This window comes from Cyprinus carpio, chromosome A16, assembly GCF_018340385.1.
Source record: "Cyprinus carpio isolate SPL01 chromosome A16, ASM1834038v1, whole genome shotgun sequence".
In the NCBI taxonomy this organism is placed as follows: domain Eukaryota; kingdom Metazoa; phylum Chordata; class Actinopteri; order Cypriniformes; family Cyprinidae; genus Cyprinus; species Cyprinus carpio.
This window is the reverse complement of record NC_056587.1, coordinates 16424364-16439077: the sequence shown is the minus strand read 5'-3', so window position 1 is coordinate 16439077 and position 14714 is coordinate 16424364. Positions and strand designations below refer to the sequence as shown.

Genomic DNA, 14714 nt, shown 5'->3' with positions numbered 1-14714 from the left:
ATAAATGCATACATTCGCATAGAAAGTGTTTGTGCTGAGAAAAAAAAACGACAGTTACTTAATTTAAATATGCATGGTGCAGACTGTATGCTTAAACTGAAATTTTTTGCTGAAATATTGCACACAAAAGTGGTGCAACTGTTTAGTGAATTCACCTCACAGAGAGACAACTTAATCTTATTTTCTGTTTTCATGCGGCAAGAACATTCTTTCTAAATGAAACATGAACTTCAACCTTTAAACGAGCATGCAGTGAACTGGCTCCTGACCTTGCATTCTTCAGTGTTTTATTAGAGAAATGAGACAATAGTCTGTCTCTCTCTCTCTCTCTCCAGTGACCTGCTCTCAGGACAGGCTGTGCAGACCAGCATCCACCAAACCAAAGTCAGACAGGCCCAATAAAAGGCAGCAAGTGGGGAGGCTAAGCTGATTATGCAATGTTTGTATTCTACTCAGTGCGCATCTCGCTTTTGCTGTCTGTCTTTCTGTCTCTCTCCCTGAATTGTTTCTTTCCTCCTGTTCTCTCTCCACTGAGGGGAGATGTCAAACCGGCCAGTGATATTTACCCGTTTTAGCCCAAACAAACAAACCAGTGCTCAGAGTAAACTGCTCTCCCAGCACTGATCCAAGATCAGAGGCATCACACAGGGAAGCGGTTGTTTCACGTTTTATTTGTTGTCTTTACTATTAGCATTAGCATGAGGTTATAAAGAATTAATGCATGACATTTGTAACCTAAGAAAATGCTGCGGGTCGTCGTTATTCCTCAAGTATCCTATCTAGTATCCTATCTTATTTTTTTATGTAATGGGACACACATATTAAAGATATTTCTAATGTTACAAAATAACTTTCTGTTCATCATAGAATCTTGGATCATGGTTTTCGCAAAATTACATAAAATATATTTAGATTTTAAACATTGATAATAATAAAAAATGTTTCCTGAGCACCAACTCAGCATATTAAAATGATTTCTGAAGGATAATGTGACACTAAAGACTGGAGTAATGTCTGTTAAAAAATCAGCTTTGCCTTCATAGGAATAAATTACATTTAGACATTTAAAAAAAAAAAGATCACAATATTATTGTTTTTGCTGTATTTTTGACCAAATACATGCAATTTGGTGAGCATAGAAGACTTCTTTCAAAAAAATTATATAAAAAAATCAATTGGATCCTACAATTTTGAATAGTAGATCCTACAATTTTCGATGGCTCAGCAGACGGCTGCTTCAGTGCTTGGCTCTACAGTGTTTGTACTGTTTTTGTTCGTTTTTCCTGTTTTTGGTTTAACAGTGTTTGTAATTTTTTTGAGGGAAGAACTGCTTGAACATTCGGCAGAACACACCACAAGATCTTTTTACCGGATTTCAATTATTCAGACGTTTTACTGAACGTTGGTTGTCGGCGGAGCAGCGGCGCTGATCAAACGCTTCAGGACGCGCAAACGGGGGGAAGCGAGCTGGTGCGCTCGTTAGACTCAGGAAGCGCGGATTTCGAACGCCGTTGCCTAGCATCCATCTGGCAAATCTCCGCTCTCTACCCAACAAAACGGACGAAATCCTTCTGCTCTCTCGGACAAATAAGGATTTATCACACTCTGCTGCTCTGTGTTTCACGGAAACCTGGCTCAATGACGCCATACCGGACAGTGCGCTCCATCTGCCGGGCTTTCAGCTGTTCAGAGCGGATCGTGACGCAGAATCAACGGGGAAATCGCGCGGCGGCGGGACATGCTTTTTACATCAATGAACGGTGGTGTACAGATGTAACTTTGTTAAAGAAGATGTGCTGCTCAGATCTCGAAACACTCTTCATTAACTGCAAGCCGTTCTATTCGCCGCGGGAGTTTCACTCGTTCATTCTGGTGAGTGTTTTATATCCCTCCGCAAGCGCACGTAAGTCTGGCTTTACAGAAACTCGCTGACCAGATTACAGAGACAGAACAACAACACCCGGACTCTGTTTTAATCATTCTTGGGTACTTTAATAAAGCCAATCTCTCCCGTGAACTTCCAAAATACAGACAGCATGTTACATGTCCCACCAGAGACAGTAATATATTGGATCACTGTTACACCACAATAAAGGATGCATATCACTCTGTTCCACGAGCAGCTTTGGGACTGTCTGATCACTGTCTGATTCATCTTATATCAACCTACAGGCAGAAATTTAAATCTGCTAAAACCTGTAGTAAAGACTGTAAAGAGATGGACCAACGAAACAGAGCAGGATTTACAAGCCTGTTTTGACCTCACTGATTGGAGTGTTTTTGAAGCTGCTTATGATTATATGTGATTTATTAAGGTTGAATTAACATCATATATTAGTTTTTGTGAGGATATATGCATTCCTACCAGGACTTATTTAACATTCAACAATGATAAGCCATGGTTTACAGCAAAACTCAGACATCTTCGTCAGGCCAAAAGAGGATGCCTACAGAAATGGGGACAGAGTCTTGTATAATCAGGCCAGGAACACACTGAACAAAGAGATTAGAGCGGCTAAAAAGACCTACGCTAAAAAGTTGGAAGACCAGTTTACTTCCAACGACTCAACTTCAGTGTGGAGTGGACTGAGAGCCATCACTAATTACAAGACACCATCCTCCTGCACTGAGGCTAATCAACGACTTGTTAACGACCTGAATGAGTTTTATTGTAGATTTGAAACCCCCAACACCCATTCTGACCATCTCTCTACACAGCTGTTAACACCTCCTGCAATCCCCCTCTCCACACCTCCTGCTCTTCAAATCTGTGAAGATGATGTGCGCCAGGTCTTCAGGAAGAACAAAAGAAGAAAAGCACCAGGCCAAGATGGCGTTACTCCAGCCTGTTTGAAAACCTGTGCTGACCAGCTGGCCCCCATCTTTTCACAGATCTTCAACAGATCTCTGTAGTTGTGTGAAGTGCCTTCATGCTTCAAACGCTCCACCATCATCCCCATTCCAAAGAAAGCCAAAGATTACAGGACTTAACGACTACAGACCTGTGGCTCTAACATCTGTCGTCATGAAGTCGTTTGAAAAACTGGTTCTGGCTTATCTGAAGGACATCACTGGACCCTTACTGGACCCCCTGCAGTTTGCTTACCGAGCAAACAGGTCTGTGGATGATGCAATCAACATGGGATTGCACTTCATCCTGCAACATCTGGACAAAACAGGGACTTATGTGAGGATCCTGTTTGTGGACTTCAGTTCGGCTTTCAACACCATCATCCCAACAGTCCTCCAGACCAAACTGTCCCAGCGCTCTGTTCCTAGTTCTATCTGTCAGTGGATCACCAGCTTTCTGACAGATAGGCAACAGCTAGTGAGACTGGGGAAATTCATGTCCAACAGCTGCTCCACCAACACTGGTGCCCCTCAGGGATGTGTTCTCTCCCCCCTGCTCTTCTCGCTGTACTCCAACGACTGCACCTCAAAAGACCCCTTTGTCAAGCTCCTGAAGTTTGCAGACGACACCACACTCATCGGTCTCATCCAGGACGGTGACGAGTCTGCTTACAGACAAGAGGTTGAGCAGCTGGCTGTCTGGTGCAGTCTTAACAACCTGGAGCTGAACACGCTCAAAACAGTGGAGATGATCGTGGACTTCAGAAGAAACCCCCCTGCACTCCCCCCACTCACCATCATGAACAGCACTGTGGCTGCAGTGGAGTCATTCAGATTCCTGGGAATCACCATCTCTCAGGACCTGAAGTGGGACAATCACATTGACTCCATTGTTAAAAAGGCCCAACAAAGGTTGTACTTCCTTCGCCAGCTGAGGAAGTTTAACCTGCCACAGGAGCTGCTGAAACAGTTCTACTCAGCCGTCATTGAGTCTGTCCTGTGCACTTCAATAACTGTGTGGTTTGGTTCAGCTACAAAATCAGACATCAGAAGACTACAGAGAACGGTTCGGACTGATGAAAGGATTATTGGTACTCCCCTGCCCACCCTTCAAGAACTGTATACATCCAGAGTGAGGAAAAGGGCTCAGAAAATCACTCTGGATCCCTCACACCCAAGTTACCCCATCTTTGAACTCTTGCCATCTGGCCGGCGCTTCAGAGCCGCAAATACCAGGACAGTCAGGCACAAGAACAGTTTCTTCCCCCAGGCAATCTACCTCATGAACAGTTAAATGTTCCCCACTTATACAATAAAAATGTGCAATATCCTTATATTTATTTGTTACCCCTTCATCCTAGTACATCCCTGCATCTTACTCAATCCAATTCCATTATCATTTATAGCACAATTGTTTATACACTTATTTATCTGCAAAGGGTTTTTATTTATTTTTTTTTTTTTGAATGTGTGTTGTTGTCTTTTGTGTACTGGAAGCTTATGTCACTAAAACAAATTCCTTGTATGCGCAAGCATACTTGGCAATAAAGCTCTTTCTGATTCTGATTCTGATTCTGATTCTGTACACACACAAAAACCGGTAGCAATTTTTCACAAATATCATCAAATGCAATCACAGAGACCTCTTACAAATATTAACAATATTTCTCGTCTTTTGAATACACTGTAAATTATGAGATCATTTTAATTTTCATTTTAATAAACAGTTGACCAATTTACATGTTTTTACTGTAGTATTTTTACTTTTTTTCTTTAAAGTTACAAACCTTTTTTTTTTTTTACAGTGTAGCATGTGTTTAAATCTTAAACCTGATTGAATTGTTTCCAGTGTGTCTGTTTTGTCTGTTTGAAACAAACAGTTAAGAGTTAACGTTGGTAGTTGGGTGAGCAATGAGGAGCCAGATTTTCTTTCTGTGCTCAAACCTTCTTCTACCATGAATGTGTCTCTGCACAGCGAACAAGGTTCCTACGGGGAACTGAAATGAAATATTTGGGAGGTTTCTTAAAGTAGGAGCACTGTATTGTATAGTGCAGGAGACTGTCTGTGTATAAAATTCCAGGATAATGCTCAGCACCCATGGCTTCATGGGAAGGCCAGGCTTCCCATCTTGCAAACAAACGCCACACACGTATAATACCAGGGTTGTGGTGTTGTTGCGTTCAGTGAACTCTCATGTCTCACCGAGCGTGTGTGGGCTCATAGCAGCGTGCAACTCTGGGTTGTGTTTTTCCTCTGTTTTCTCTCTATATGTATCATACAGCGGTGGCTGAATGTGAAACCAGAGTTCACCGTCGTTCCTGGACCTGAAAGCCACTGTGCCAAACTGGCAGCATAACGGATCTGTGCGGTAGGCTGCTATTACAGCGTGGGCGATGTGTAGACACCAGGTTTGTCAGGGTCACACGCTCCTCCTACCCACTCAGTGCACACGGTTCCAGGTCAAACAGTGCTTTTCCTGTTGGTAAACACCATTCTTTCTTTCCTCTTTGCGTGTTCTAGAACAGAAGTTCCATGTGATGCACATGTACACATGCTGTTTTCAAGGCCTTCTGTGTCAAACCAATCTTCCAGTTAAATGAGCGTCTTTGAGTAAGAAAACCCTGATTAACCCAAATGCAGTTAGCATCGTTGCATCCCATATGATTTCAGGGATGCAGAATCATAATCACAGAATCCAGTCATAAAAATGCTGTTTACTGTATAACTTAGAATTGTCATGGAATTTGGCAAAATTTGGATGAATAAATCAAAAGTAGGACTATATACTTAATAGCAGGTCTACATACTGCTTGTTCTACGTCTTAGAATACACAAGTAGTGCAGATTCGTCTACTATGCTTAGTATGCTACATAAAAATCATGGTGTTTTCAGAGTCTGCTGTCTCACTTTATGAGGACATGAATCCATAAACTTAATTTTCAAAGCTACTCTGAAAAGTTCACCTCACGAGCATTTCACCATTTTATGTGATCAAGATTATAATCATATATACACACAGATACTCAAAGGTCTTCTCTATAAGCCGCCAAGATGTTTGCTTTAACTTGAAATTATGACAGAAATATACTACTATTGTACAGTACAATATACTTCTCAAAGTAATGACAACAATAATAACAATACAGTTGACAATAGTTTAAATATAATTTTAATTATTATTTCTTAAGGAATATATATTACACAATATACATTGTGAAAATTACATAATTTTTCATCCATGTTTTAATTGTTCAATTAAATTTGTCTTATATTTAAACAGTAAATCACTGTTTTGTAGCACTTTGTTTGTCAAAAATGGAAGGAGTTATTTATATTTCATTTGATTAAATTTTAACTGATCAATTAAAGGGGTCATATGACGTTGCTAAAAAAGAACATTAGTATGTGTATTTGGTGTAATGCAATTTGTTTATGTGGTTCAAGGTTCAAAAAACACATTATTTTCCACATACTGTACATTAATGTTGCTTCTCTATGCCCCGCCTTTCTGAAACGCGTCGATTTTTACAAAGCTCATCGTTCTGAAAAGTGAGGTGTGCTCTGATTGGCCAGCTATCCAGTGCGTTGTGATTGGCCAAATACCTCAAGTGTGTGACGGAAATGTTACGCCCTTACCATACTATGATGCTGTGCCCCTGACAAGACAAAAACAATAAAACCCCTTTATAAACAATTACGGATTATAATGATTTATACTGTCTTTTTACGCTTTGCATTCTGTATCGCGCCACGTAAACATAAAATCATATGTCTGCATTTGTGATCAGTGAAATGACAAACAACAAGCGCTACTCTACACTGCTCAAAACTCGCGTTTGAATCATCAGTGGAAAATTCTTTACATATGAAAACATACTTACAGGTTGTGAGTCAGAACAGCCGGCATTGTAGGTTCAGGAAAAAGTCCTCCGTTAAATGTGTTGCACACACCCTAATATTTGGTTTGAACTGTAGACCGTAGACATGTGGGGGTGTGTTTAAACAAGGCGTTTTATGAGGGTGTGGACGAGTCTTAACTTATATAAAGAATATCTCTTTGGGTTTGAGACTTTAGTCTTTGCAACTTTGGGGATCTTATCTATGCATGAACAGCTTGTAACACTCCAAAGAGAAAGAAAAACTTGAAATCGCATCATATGACCCCTTTAAATTATTAACATTTTATCAACTGATTTGGTTGCCACTATTTTTTATAACAATTTTGTATTAAATATAAAACACAAAATCCAGAAAAAATTAAAATATAATTTCTAGGGAAAAACACATTGCATAGGACTCTAGTAGTATAAGTAGTAGTAGTAGAATATATACTGGCAGATATTTATTTATTTATTTATTTGATGTGCTGATTATTGAAATTAAATTAAACCATTAAAACTGAATCTAGAAAAAAACAAAACAAAAGAAAACATGGAATTTGGGATAAATTAAAACAAAATTGGGGATATAATGGAAGTCATAGGGCCCTACAGCTTGTTTAAGGTCATCGGGAAGGAAAGGATGGCATGTTTGAGTGAAATAACAAAGATATCTGGGAAGTTGAGGGCCACCGTGGGGCTGAGGGTAGGAAACTTGGGTGTGGCTCCTGGAATGCATGCCGCCCACAATGAGAACTGGAGGTCTGTGGGAGCCCAGCTGGAGTTGGCACACAGGACGACAGCCATGGATTAGAAACACATGTCTATCTTACTGACGGACCCCCCACCCCCACCCCTTTCACATTCCCTCCACAACTGAATATCTGCAGTGCCATGACCCAGAGTTAATAAACAGCTTGGAAATACATGTGGTTAGAGCTGTCTGCTTGGGTAAATGTTATGGAAGCACTTATGGACACACAATCAAACACACTTTCAATACAAAAAAAAAAAATGTTTTGTTAAATTATGCTTTCATTTTTGTGTTTGTCTCTACAGGATTTAAGAGAACGAGAATGAGTTTTTATTGGGAAAACTCCCAAAGCAATGAAAAGGGGCCCAACAATAATTCATATATGCCCCATGAGTAAGAAAAAAATGCAAAAATGAGTCAATAAATTATGAATTTTCCCTGCAATAGTTCATGTTACATTTAAAACACGTCATCATGTTGAGATACTTACTGCAATGGTGTGAGGAGCTCCAAGGAGACTCTGATTAAAATATTGGCGAATTGACATGTGTGCAGCGCTGCAGATGTTTGAGTGAGTGCGTGTGAGTGTTGGTGGTTTGCCCTGTGGTGGTTTGTGGAATAGCGTCATGCTTTAGTGTGTGTGTGTGTGTGTGTGTGTGTGTGTGTGTGTGTGTGTGTGTGTGTGTGTGTGTGTGTGTGTTCTTGTACATATGTTTCTGTTTGTGTTGATAGGTTTGAAGCCGTCTAGCATGGACTGTGAACCTCCCTTGCCAAAATTTATCACAGTAACCATAGTTTCCACCAAAATACTACAGCTGTGTCTATAAACCTGTGTAGAATTTGGTATTAGACACCACAGTCATGAAAAATAAAGTAAGAAAAATGACAGTCTTAACAGCTGTAGTAACTACAATTTAGCATTTTTTACTACAGTGTTACCAAGATGTTTCTGTACTTTTGCTTAAGTGGGTTTTGTGTTGCTACGCAGTGGTTTTAGCATCTTGTGTTTGTTAGTTTGTAGCTAGGAAGTTGCTAAGGTATTCAGGGCCATTATGTACTGTCTCAAGTCAAAAGAGCAGTGTAAGGTTTTTTGCTTTTTTTCCTGTTTTACCTGGTGAAAATTCTACGATAAATGATCATGATTGGATTTCAGGTATCATTTATGTTCATAGCACAAATGGAATTAATTACAGTTTTAAGAGTTAAACTTCTATAAGCAATAGTAATATTTATGCCTGTCTTATCACAATGTATCTGATGTAGACACAAGGAAAGTAAGGTTGTTGCTGGAGGTATTTGTTTTTGTGTGCATGTGGTATGAATTCCCTGGATGAATTTCGGGTCTGAATCAAAAATCAGACATTCTTAACAAAGACTCAAAACTTTCCTCACATGAGTGAGATTCAGGACTTTGATTTCAGGGCAACCTGACTAGCAAAACAAACAGAGCTAATGCCAAGCAGAGTCTGCTCATAAAATCAGCATGGATATTACACCACGCTCCAAAAGCAGCACAAAAACTCCCAACGTTATTTGGCTTCGCTGTTTTATGATGGGGCTGGTTGTTATTTTAGAGTTCGACCTAAACTGTGAGGGGGTTTAATGCAGGCCGTTTCCCACTGTCTCAGCTGAAACGCACACACAAACACACACACACACACACACTCATTGTTTTTGAGATAGGGCAGGGGAGAGCTGCTTGCTGAAACATTTCAAGTCTGCCGCAAAAGCTGTGATCTTTTCTGCTGCCTCGATTTCGGTCTGTCCTTCACAATAGAGCCGCTTGTGGTGTGCTGCCGTTATCAGCGCTGGCCAGCGTGTGCATGTGTGTATAATAGGAGGGTGATGACAAGGCTGCAGGTGTAGATCCTGCCTTCTCTGCAGGTGGAAGAGAAACACTTTTACCTCACCTCACTACAGCTGAAAGCACAATGAGATCATAGGGGCCGAAAACTCAACACTGCTCTTCTCTTCTCTTCTCTTCTCTTCTCTTCTCTTCTCTTCTCTTCTCTTCTCTTCTCTTCTCTTCTCTTCTCTTTTAATTTTTTCTTATGTAATCTTTTATGAATAATTTATGATTTGGCAAGAGATTTTATATAATTTAGAGAAAATTGGTGTTTAGGAGAACAGCTTGTATTGATGGAGAACAGCTTGTTTTAAAATTGTAAAACATTTTGATTTGAAAAAATGCACGCACACACACACACATATTGTTCATTTTAGTTTTTCATTCTAATTTGTATTTTTTTCATTTGTATCTTATTTTTAAACACTTAAATATCGCATTCAAATGTCTTGTTTTCTTGTCTCTTCTCTTTTCTTTCTTTTTGATCTCTTTTTTTCTTTGTCTTTCCTCCTCTTTAAACAATTAATGAACAATTTATATTTGGTTAGAGATGTAATATATTCTAAAGAAATTGCACACACACACACACACACACACATACAAACACTATATATATATATATGTGTGTGTGTGTGTGTGTGTGTGTGTGTGTGTGTGTGTGTGTGTGTGTGTGTGTGTGTGTGTGTGTGTGCAGTATATATATATTTTCTCTTCTGATCTCTCTTCATCTATTGTTTTCTCGTTTCTGTCCTCTTCTTTTATCTAATCTTCTCTCTTTGGCATCATGTCCAGTTAGTGTTTTTCTGAATAATTACAGTCTCTAAATGGATATTTTATTCTGAAATCTTTGTTTTGAAGACTTGATCCCTTGTTTGATTTCTCATTCTAAACAACAGACAAATAAGAACAAACAACAGCTATTAAATATTCTATTCGGCTACAGAATGCGTAATGTACTGTTGAGCCATTTCAGCTGCTTGTTTTGTATTTGTTTATCTGGTTCTATGCAATATATGTGCTTGTTTATGCACAAAGCATCATCTGCGGTCTGTGATACAACAGCTTTCTATTGTTCCACAGAGCAGCTGAAATATCGCAGTGCAGGTGAGAGCACGCGGAAGAGAAAGTGTTCATTTTTCTCTGCCAAACTAACATACTTTCAGAGGTGACTGTAGAGTCATATCGCCGGAGGGCAGGATTACTCAGAATAGTTGTCTGGACTCCACAAAGCAAAAACTCCTCCTCCTGCATCTATCATCACACTCTGCCAGATCCCATCATCCAAGAAGTTTGCGCTCGCTTTAAATTAGTTTTTCTGGTTGCCGAGGAAACCAAATTAAGTTTAGCTTAGCTGTGGCGTACAGGAACTTGTTCAACTGGAGAGCAAAATTTCCTACTCTTCAAGTGTGTTCGGAGACTTCAGAGAGGTGTTCCACACCCTGCAATTCATATTGCCGTCATGACTGAGCGAGAACATTGAAGTGTTTCACTTCAGCGCCTGCCATCCTGCTTTGCACTTTTGGAAGAAAACTGTTTTGAACTCTCTGCTCGCCTTTTGCATGAACCGGCCCCTCTGAGGGTCGTAGAGGAGCCTTCTCGCTTTGCTTTCCAAGTGTTTTCTGTGTGGTAAGAGATAGTAAGCGAGATAAACACTTCAGTGAGCACCAAAAAACAATCGAAACAATTCGGCTGGCGCAGTCAACGCCATTTAAGTTATCAATCAGGTCATTTATTATTTTGCAAATATAAAACAAGGCGCTTTGAAGACCTGCCAGGGAAGTTGTTTTGATGGTGGGGATTTGAGAGGATGCCTGTGCCAAAAGTGGAGCCGATGGTCTGAGTGTCAAAAACATAATGGAAAGTGGGGGAGGGGGTGCAGGAATTCGAGGGGAGATAGTCAGGGGTGTTGAACTTCAAAAGGTCATTGGATATTCCTCCGCCGCTCTGTGGGCTTGGTGTGGGTGTGATACCTGCGGTGTAACATTTCCCTCTCTGTTCAAAACACACTCCACTTTCTTTGCAGAGGTCATGACCTTTCCATCAATCGTACTGGGGTTGACCTATGAAGATATCCATCCACTCCTCCCTCTCACGCCCTGCTGACTAGATGACTGATCTTTTATATTCTTCTGTTTCTTCTCTCTCCTCCACAGCCCCAACGGAGCCGCTGCTGTGCAAGTTTGCAGACGGAGGACAGAAGAAGAGGCAGAGTCAGAGCAAGTACCCTCAAAATGGCAGACCGTGGCCTCGGGAAGGAGAGGTGAGCGCTGGCGACCTCAGAGACCTAATAATATTGGTCTATCTATCCTATCTATTTATCTATCAATCTGTCTGTCTATCGATCTGTTCATAAGCCAGTTCACAGCTTGGCTTTTTAATAAAAATTGCATATATATTTATTTTATATATATTTTTTTTTTATTCTACTTCCTACTTCCTGTTTTCTGCATCTGTTCAAATTCAATTCAAATGCAGCCATTGGAATTCAGCCTCAGTTCAGTTCCAAATGACACACAACCTGATCCTATGTACTTACCTTTTCCAAGCCAGCTTCTGCCCTATTTTCCCTGCGCATTCCCATTCCCAGAATACCCAGCCTTGAAGAAGGGAGTATGTTGGAAACAAACCCTTTGTTTCATACGTAGGATGGAAGAAAGGGAGGCAGGAGAAAACATTTGATTGATGGAGTCATCTGGCCATGTTTAAGTTCCCAGTCTTTCACTCAAGTCCTTTAATCTCTCCTCTCCTGTTCTTATTCTCACAAAGCAAGTCACGCCGTCTGGGTTGGCTGATGGGAAAATGGCGGCAGGGTGTACAACTGGCATTTTCTGGGCAGCCCCAGCTGCTGGCATAATGCGGCGGTTTAGGGAAGCATTCCCAGATACCGACCAGAACGTGATCGCCCATTATGGGGAGCTGGCAGCCGCCATGACTTTGGCTGCACTCTCTCATGAGGGCGTATTTCAATATGCAACCCCAGGGGTCCACAATAACTAGATAGAGTGTCCAGTCACACCTAGGTTAGGTCATTGGTATTCCCACCAGTCTCCAGGTTTTCTCCCCCACTGAGGAAAACTTGGCGCTTTACAAAGCTGCAGTATATGAGCGTTGTTTATCTGCTCCAGTCCAATACAGGTCTAAGCGGCCAGCTTTCCCCCCTTATTCATTTAGCTAGTATGGCTCTGTCAACATGAGCTATGCTTTCTGCAGCCTTGTAAATACCAAATAACTTTGTGCAGTATCGAATCCGAGCCTGTCTGGTATTACAGCCCAGCGCTCTGAGGTAATAGATCCACAGCTACAAGTCTCGGCCATGTGCTTTTAAAGATATAAAGAGCACTTGGCCGGCCCCTATTAGATGACCCTGTTCTATTGCCGGCATTACTCAATAGACTTTATAGGATACTTGCTTCACAAGAACAATCTTTCACTCTTTGTCCTGTCTGTCTTGTGTTTCAGAGTGGCATGGCGCTGACCTATGATCCCACTGCAATGCAGAACGGGTAAGAGAGATTAATTTGTTGTTTTGAGTTTTCGATGCTTGTTAAAGGAATGAAAATTTGATGTTTATCTGTTTACCCCCAGGGCATACAAGATATAGGTGACTTTGTTTCTTCAGTAGAAAACAAACAAAGATTTTTAACTCAAACCGTTGTAGTCTGTCAGTCATATAATGGAAGTGAATGGGAATCACGGCTTTGAGAGTCAAAAAACATACACAAACAAAGCCAAATTAAACCCTGCGGCTTGTGACGATACATTGATGTGTAAAGACACGAAACAATCGGTCTATGCAAGAAACTGAACAGTATTTATATAGTTTCTTACCTTTGATTCACTGCTATGACCAAACTGTTTTTTAGATTGTACTTATTGAGATTGTAGATAGAGTGTCAGTGGTCCATTTGAGAGATAGGCGGCGGTAATGCACTTATAAGTCTGCAATCCACCATAAAGCAAAAAGAAGAAGAAGAGGCCTCACACACCGGCTTTTGAGAACGTGCTCAGGACAGTTCAGACATTGTGGTGAATCATTTTCATTTTTGGGTGAACTATCCATTTAAGGTTGTCTGAGGGTAAAACGATGAACTTGGATAAGCTGTAGCAGTGAATCCATCCTCATACCAGTGATTCCTGCTAAAAAGACCAGCAATACAACAAAAAGTACATTGTTGTGTTTTTGATATTATTATTATGCTAGTCTAAGGAGTCCTGCCTCAGTAGCGTCTGACATATTAATATATTTTTAAGTGTTTTAGAAAGAAGTTTGCTACGCTTTTTTGTGTGTGTGTGTGTGTGTGTGTGTGTGTTTGACCAAAAATACATGAAAAGGAGTAAAATATTACCATTTAAAACAGCTGTTTTCTATTTGAATATATTTGAAAATGTAATTTGTTCCTATGGTGGCAAAGCTAAATTTCTTCAGCATCATTTCTCCAGTCTTCAGTGTCACATGATCATTCAGAAATCATTATGTTATATGATCATTCAGATATAGTTGTAATGATTTGATTTAAAAATCTGTAATGTAAATGTCAGTGACAGTCAGTTTTTACTTTCACTTTTAATGTATCCTTGCTTAATACAAGTATTTATTTCTAAAAAAAAAAAAAAAAAAAAAAATCTTACTGACCCTGAATTTTGAATGGTAGTAAAGATGCATATATAAAAATACATACAGTACAAAATATCATTTCCCACTCCAAGTATATCTTAGTAAAATTATTTCAATTTGAAATTAATTTAATTATTAAATGATTTTGTTATCATTTTATGTGGGCATAATACATTTTGAAATGCATTATAATTGTGATTATAATAATATACCTCGAATTCCTGCTTAGTTTTTGTATGATATTTGAAAAGTTTTCAAACCAGATTTTCTATTTATAATGTTTGAAAGAAAGTTGCTTGTACATTTGCATTTTGACTATCAATAACTAAATACAAGTTATTATTTTTGTTAATTTATAAACATAAGCAAACATTTCACAGCAAATAAAAAAAAAAAAAAAAAAAATTGTATCCAAACACAAAGGTGGACATTTTGGAAACTATAACTTAAAAAAAAGTCTTTCTACTTCCTGAAGCATATGAATAATCCACCAGAGGGCAGAAGACATGTGGTTCATCATATACAAAAGCTTTTTTTTTTCAGGAAGGTACTGATTATGTTAATGAGACATATGGCTTTAAAGGGTCATTTATTTTAGCCACCAAGACATCCTTGACTAGCCAGCCAGTTCATGCAGGTTTAATCTGGTCTATTCAGCAGTGTTAACAACATCTGAGGTGCAGTGAGTAATACTGAACTCTACAGAGCCGTCTTGCACACTGGCACACACATACACACACACACACACAGACACACAAATACTGTCATA

General features: G+C 39.7%; 1 protein-coding gene across 6 annotated transcripts in view; it reads left to right on the top strand.

Moving 5' to 3' along the window:
* The window catches only part of LOC109105379 (RNA-binding motif, single-stranded-interacting protein 3), a 146454-nt gene that overhangs the window by 115765 nt on the left and 15975 nt on the right, over positions 1–14714 (top strand). For all 6 annotated transcript variants that reach the window (XM_042772964.1, XM_042772962.1, XM_042772963.1 and 3 more), the window contains 2 exons: positions 11484–11590; positions 12790–12833. In XM_042772964.1, coding sequence (XP_042628898.1) covers positions 11484–11590; positions 12790–12833 — 151 coding nt within the window. The remainder of the gene's footprint in view (positions 1–11483; positions 11591–12789; positions 12834–14714) is intronic.